The sequence below is a fragment of the Triticum dicoccoides genome, chromosome 3B (assembly GCF_002162155.2).
Source record: "Triticum dicoccoides isolate Atlit2015 ecotype Zavitan chromosome 3B, WEW_v2.0, whole genome shotgun sequence".
NCBI lineage: Eukaryota > Viridiplantae > Streptophyta > Magnoliopsida > Poales > Poaceae > Triticum > Triticum dicoccoides.
The window spans coordinates 843,807,056-843,813,086 of NC_041385.1; the positions used below are offsets into that span (position 1 = coordinate 843,807,056).

General features: G+C 53.5%; 1 protein-coding gene across 1 annotated transcript; it reads right to left on the reverse strand.

Moving 5' to 3' along the window:
• Positions 1 to 891: 891 nt before the first annotated feature.
• Positions 892 to 2,819, reverse strand: LOC119280272 (serine decarboxylase 1-like). The gene is made up of 5 exons (XM_037561177.1): positions 2,588 to 2,819; positions 2,185 to 2,416; positions 1,835 to 2,028; positions 1,585 to 1,718; positions 892 to 1,476 (listed from the first exon to the last, which is right to left on the reverse strand). The coding sequence occupies exons 1-5, from the start codon at positions 2,817 to 2,819 to the stop codon at positions 892 to 894; spliced, it is 1,377 nt and encodes a 458-aa protein (XP_037417074.1).
• Positions 2,820 to 6,031: the final 3,212 nt, after the last annotated feature.

Sequence of the window (6,031 nt, forward strand, 5' to 3'; positions counted from 1 at the left end):
CATCTTCCAGCGCCGCTGAGGAAGACGCCTCGCTGGTCAAAAAAGCATGGCCTTTGTCGTCACAGCAATTTCTGTCAGCGGTCATAGCAAACGCTGACAATGGTAGCAAAAAATATGACATCGCCCCGGTTGTAGCTCGTCGTGCATGCCATCCCAACATCCCGCCGTGCCAGTTCCAACAAATTTTGTCGCTGGTCGTAGCAAAAAATAACAATGGTTGCAGCACCGTCGTCGGTTGTAGCCATTGACGTCAATAAAAGGAACCGACTTGCAGCAGGCCATGGCTCCCCGCTTGCAGCAGCCCCCGCGTTGTCCCGTTAGTAGGGTGGCATGGGTGGCCGACCTTGTTGCACGCTATTACAGGAGGGGGAGAGGTGGGATGCAACATGACGAGGATGGATGTGTGCAGCGAGAGGTTGAAGAATGAGACTGGGAGGAATATAATTGTTACAACTAGGAAAGTTAGTGAGATTGACAACCTCACTAGAATTTTTACAAACTCAAGGATGTACTCAATTGTGCTGTAGGGCTTATCACTTAACCAGGAACCTTTGATTCATGGATTGGTAACCTTGGTTGCTTAACAGAGGGAAACTAGGTTCTAGCTGGAAACATTTGCACTTGGGGGCCCAACAAGTTGCTACCCCGTGTGGTTCTTCCGGAGAAAGCATGATGCAAATAAAATAATTTGAAACCATGCACAATAGAAAACACCAAATCAATCAATTGGTTAACCAATGTATAAATAAATACATGCCACAATCGCAGACGATGTAACAAAATAAAATGATGATAATGGCCATTTAGGTCCAAATTATGAAAGCCAGATCAATCAAATGTGCCCTTAAAAACTCAGGTTTATACGATTCATTCTCCAATCCTCCAACGATCTTATGTGGCTCTTGAATTCTTGTCATGCACATCGCAGAGGCAATTTTCTTCCCCAATGTCCTTTGCAACACACAACACGCTAAACCCTTCATCTTCATGCCACATCCTTCTTCCGACAGCGAGCTCTTCGACGAAGCCGTCGAGTTTCTCCACACTTAGATTTGGCATTACCACAACGTGTGCAATGCTCCCCTCACATGCAAGCTGCCACTTGTGCATGAATGACTCATCCCGCGGCCTCTCAAACACCACCGTGCTGCTCAGCTCATTTAGGAATGCACTCACCCCCTTCTCCCTGAGACGGCTTGTAAGGTGACGGGCGTTTCTCATGCACTTCTCAACTTCTTTCTGGATGCCTTTGCAACCCTTCTTGTTCAGGGTGTACCACAAGAACAAGGGCGAGTGCCCATTACGGCTCCCCATGATCGTCGCATCTCTAGATGATATGTATTCAATGTCAGTGGAGAGCACTTTTACATGCTCGAGCCTTGTTATTACCACACCACATGGTACTGGACATCCCATGAACTTGTGGCCTGAGATGCTCACACTTCCAATAGGTTTGTCGAATGTCACCTTTGGTGCCTAGAGGAAAATAAAATAAAAGTAAGTAAGTTAGGTCATTTTCTCAATTTATTAAAAAAATCAAATTTGGTACAACATGTGGTAATTACGTATCTCAACACCACCCACTTGTTTGATAAATGGCATCATAAGGCCAGCCAGAGCACCATCGCAATGAATGTAGAATCGATCTCGGAACCCACATTTCTCTAGTGTTCTTATGATGTTGTCAAGATCGTCAATGGCTCCCTTGACGGTCGTTCCTGAAAGAAACAAAAGCAAAAAAAAAAAGGAAGTGCGTCAACATGAACCACCTAGGGACACTCAAGCAAAGCCAGTTTTAACCATCTGAATCAAAATGTAAAATCAAGATGGTAACCTATATTCACATTGACAATCGCAGGCCTCCCTGCGTTCATCAACAACTTGGACTTAAAATCTATGCAGTTCATCTCTCCGGAAACAAGAGTGTCAATCTTGACACACTCGACTCTATACATCCTAGCCGCCTTGAAGACGGAGTAGTGTGAGTCACAAGATGCATATATAATCCCATCACGGAAAATCTCCCTCCTGCAAATGTTAATTTCATCTGAAATTAATGTATTCGTTTAAAACCGAGTGAAATAACTATACGTGTCCAGATTCTTGGCGAAATGGATGAAAATAAAAGTTAAATTCATGTGTTGTAAATTAATGACCCGGGTGCACACAAATGGTTATACTGACCCAACTAGTAGGCCGTGTAGGTTCCCTTCGGTTCCGCCGGTGGTGATGTATCCCCAATACTTATCCTGCTGGATGTTCCATAGGCGGGCGAACCAGTCGAGCACGGCAACCTCGAACCTCCTAGAGTGCACGCCATAGTTGCTCTCGATGAAAGGGTCGCCCAGGTTGTTGATGGAGAAGCTCTGGAATTGGTCGAGGACGCTGAAGTCGAAGTCTAGATTAAATGGGTACCCTGCCAATGCCAAATCACTAGCACGTTAGAAAATTGTACTCCTTTTCCCGCCAAAAAAAAACAAATAAATTGTTCTCCTTGGTTGCTGTGATTTTGGATTTGGAGGTACGATGATTATATAAAATTTAAGTTTGCATGTGGCCCGCATCACGTCGGCGATCGCATACGTACCCATGTGATGGGCGGTCCTCTCCTGGAGGTGGTGGGCGAATCCGGCAAGGAGGGCTGCCACCGCCGCCTGGCGCTGGGCTGCAGCCTCCGCATCCACCGGCGGCTCCTGCACTGCGAAACCTTCCACCAGCACGCGCCCCTGTTTGCCCATGTCTCCCACAGCTTTCAGGTGATCATCAGTGGCCATCACTTGCCATCCTCCTACGACAACATCAATTTTCTTCTCTGCCATCTTCAGATCACCACCTCAAGACTATGATTATCAGATACGAGAGAGAGAGAGGGAGAGAGAGGGGTGGGTGTGGGAGAAGGATCGCAAATGGCGTAGGATTTATAGGCGAAAATCACGTCAATACACCAAAACTCTAGATATCAATTGTTGGCCCAATCCTTGTACGTCAACTGCTATCACGCAGTCGTTGATCTGGCCGAGTACTTTTCGGCCGTACGCAGACTGCACTTACATAGTTGAAAGCTAACTCAATAGCTGATCGAATCTTGATGGAGACACGCACGTACCAGGAAGGTAGCTAGCTGGCTGCTTGATCGATTCTTCACGTACGTAGGATGCTAGCCACGTACTAGCTAGTCGCTGCCTACTCAGCGCACGAGAGAACAAGATGCGATTTGATGGCTACAGGGCCGTATCGGTTGATCTGAGTTGGGTTAATCTTATAAGGGGATACGGCACGGCACCACATGTACAGCAGGGCGGCGACGTGGTCACGTTGAGCTGCAGGACTACGACGGGAAGCAGTACCACATCTAGGGTTCTGCACCGAGGTTACTCGGCGGTGACTTTCTCGACGGGGGCTGCCACCAGCGATGTAGCCACGATCGTCGTCGACAGAATCAAATATCACGTGAGGAAGATAGAGTATCGCGGGTGAAGGAGGAAGAGAAGCTATGGGATTCAGCACACATGCATTAGCTCTGTGGCCATCAGTATATACAGATTACAGAGGCATCGTGTGCCACTACCAGGGGCGATCGTGGGCAGCCATCGTGCCCACTACTCACGCACACGCACTGACCTGAGGTCGTGCTACATACACAGTCCGTATGCAGTATTCTACGTATACTCTAACACCCCCGCAGTCTTGACGTCGGCCGGAGCGACGAAAAGACTGTCCCTGAACTGAAGAAAAACGTCCGTGGACAGCCCTTTGGTCATGACATTGGCGAGTTGCTGCGTGGTGGGGATGTGAAGAACTCTGAACTGGCCCAGCGCCACACGCTCCCGAACGAAGTGGATGTCGAGCTCCACGTGCTTGGTGCGCCGGTGAAGCACTGGGTTCGCGGAGAGGTAGCAGGCGGAGACATTGTCGCAGTAGATCACGGTCGCCGTGCGAACGGGGAGGAGGAGTTCGCCAAGGAGCTGACGAAGCCAGACGCACTCGGCCACAGCATTGGCAACGCCGCGATACTCTGCTTCTGCGCTGGAGCGCGACACCGTGGCCTGGCGCTTGGACGACCAGGAGATGAGGGCGTCGCCGAGGTAGATGCAGAAGCCAGACGTCGACCGGCGAGTGTCGGGGCAACCCGCCCAGTCAGCGTCAGTGTAGGCGCGGAGATCCAGCGTCGGAGAAGCATGGAGATGCAGACCGTGGGCGGGCGCCCCGCGAATGTAGCGTAGCACGCGCTTGATGAGAGCACGGTGACACTCGCGTGGGTCGTGCATATGCAAGCAGACCTGTTGCACGGCATAGGCGAGCTCGGGCCTGGTGATGGTGAGGTACTGCAGAGCCCCGGCGAGGCTGCGGTACTCCGAGGGATCGGTGACGCATGGCCCGTCAGCCTGAGGAAGCTTGCCCTTCATGTCGATCGGAGTGGGTGAAGGCTTGCACGTGTCCATGCCCGCGTGCTCGAGAATCTCCTCAGCATACTGCTTCTGGCAGAGGAAGAAGCCAGCCGGCGTGCGCGTGACCTGGATGCCGAGGAAGAAGCGCAGGGCACCAAGGTCCTTCATGGCGAACGCGTCGGTGAGCCGGTGCACGATGCGATGAAGGAGCGCCGGCGTGGATGCCGTGAGGACAATGTCATCGACGTAGAGCAGGAGGAACGCCGCGTCGTCGCCGCTGGTGTAGGTGAACAGAGAGTTGTCGGAGCGCGTTGCATTGAAGCCGATCGTCTTGAGAAGCCAGCGAAGGTTTGGAACCAGGCGCGGGGGCTTGTTTAAGCCCATACAGCGACTTGTTCAGGCGACAGACGTGGTGCGGCTGGTGCTCGTCGACGAAGCCGGCGGGCTGAAGACAATACACTTCTTCAGCAAGTGTCCCGTGCAGAAACGCGTTCTTGACGTCGAGTTGATGAACCGGCCACTGCCGCGAGGCAGCAATGGTGAGCACGGCGCGAATGGTGGCCGGCTTGACCACCGGAGAGAAGGTCCCGCCGTAGTCGACGCCGGCGCGCTGATGAAACCCACGGACCACCCATCTCGCTTTGTAACGTTCGAGAGAGCCTTCGGCGCGAAATTTGTGCTTGAAGACCCACTTGCCGCTGATCAGATTGGCATCGGGTGGCCGCGGAACGAGCTCCCAAGTACGGTTGGCGACGAGGGCCGCGTACTCTTCGCGCATGGCGGCGAGCCAGTGCGGGTCGCGAACGGCGACACGCACGGAGCTTGGCACAAGGGAGAGCGCGGCGGAGGATGATGCCGTGGCGGCGTCGTAGTACTTGGGGTTCAGTTTGAAGACGCCAGTTTGGGTGCGCGTAAGCACATGCCGCGGTGGTTCAGGCGGAGCTTGTGCAGCAGACGGGGGACATGCACTGGTAGCAGGTGTTGAGGATGACGAGCCGGAGCCATGCGATGACGAGGCAACGGCGGAGTTTGAACGGGCAGAACGCGCGCTGGAGTCAGGGGGCGTGAGCCATGCACGGATGATCCAACGGCCCTGTTTGAATGAACCAGGGGCGCGGGAGCAGACGCAGGCGCGATGCTGTCCAGACTGGATCTGACGGCCCCCGTCGAAGAGGGACGAGGAGCAGGCGGAGAGGAGGGGGAATTGGTGATCTGAAGAATTGGCGGCGTGCTAAGGGGCAGAGGCAGCGGCGAAGGGGTGGATGCGACACCATGGGCGTAGGGGAAGATGTCCTCGTGGAAGTATACATGACGCGAGGTGATGACGCATTTGGATGCAAGGTCAAGACAGCGATAACCGCGGTGATCGGAGGGATATCCGAGGAAGACACAAGCCATGGAGCGTGGGGCGAGTTTATGGCGCGCGGTGGCAGCAGCGCTGGGGTAGCAGAGGCAGCCAAAAACACGGAGCAGGCTGTAGTCGGGGGCAACCCCGAGCAAGAGCTCGTGCGGCGTGCGCGGCGAGCTGTGATGGCATGGTCGCCTGTTAAGCAGGTAAGTGGCAGTGTTCAGAGCCTCGGCCCAGAACCGTGGCGGCAAGGACGCGTGCAGGAGGAGCGCGCGCACGCTGTCGTTGAGGGTGC

What these genes read in the sequence shown, in the direction of transcription:
- LOC119280272 (XM_037561177.1), bottom strand. Translation starts at nt 2,819, where the DNA reads ATGGCAGAGAAGAAAATTGATGTTGTCGTAGGAGGATGGCAAGTGATG. An exon ending in GATTGTCAATGTGAATATAG is followed by an intron (nt 1,719 to 1,834) that starts GTTACCATCTTG and finishes TGTTTCTTTCAG; the next exon opens with GAACGACCGTCAAGGGAGCC. An exon ending in TGATGCCATTTATCAAACAA is followed by an intron (nt 1,477 to 1,584) that starts GTGGGTGGTGTT and finishes ATTTTCCTCTAG; the next exon opens with GCACCAAAGGTGACATTCGA.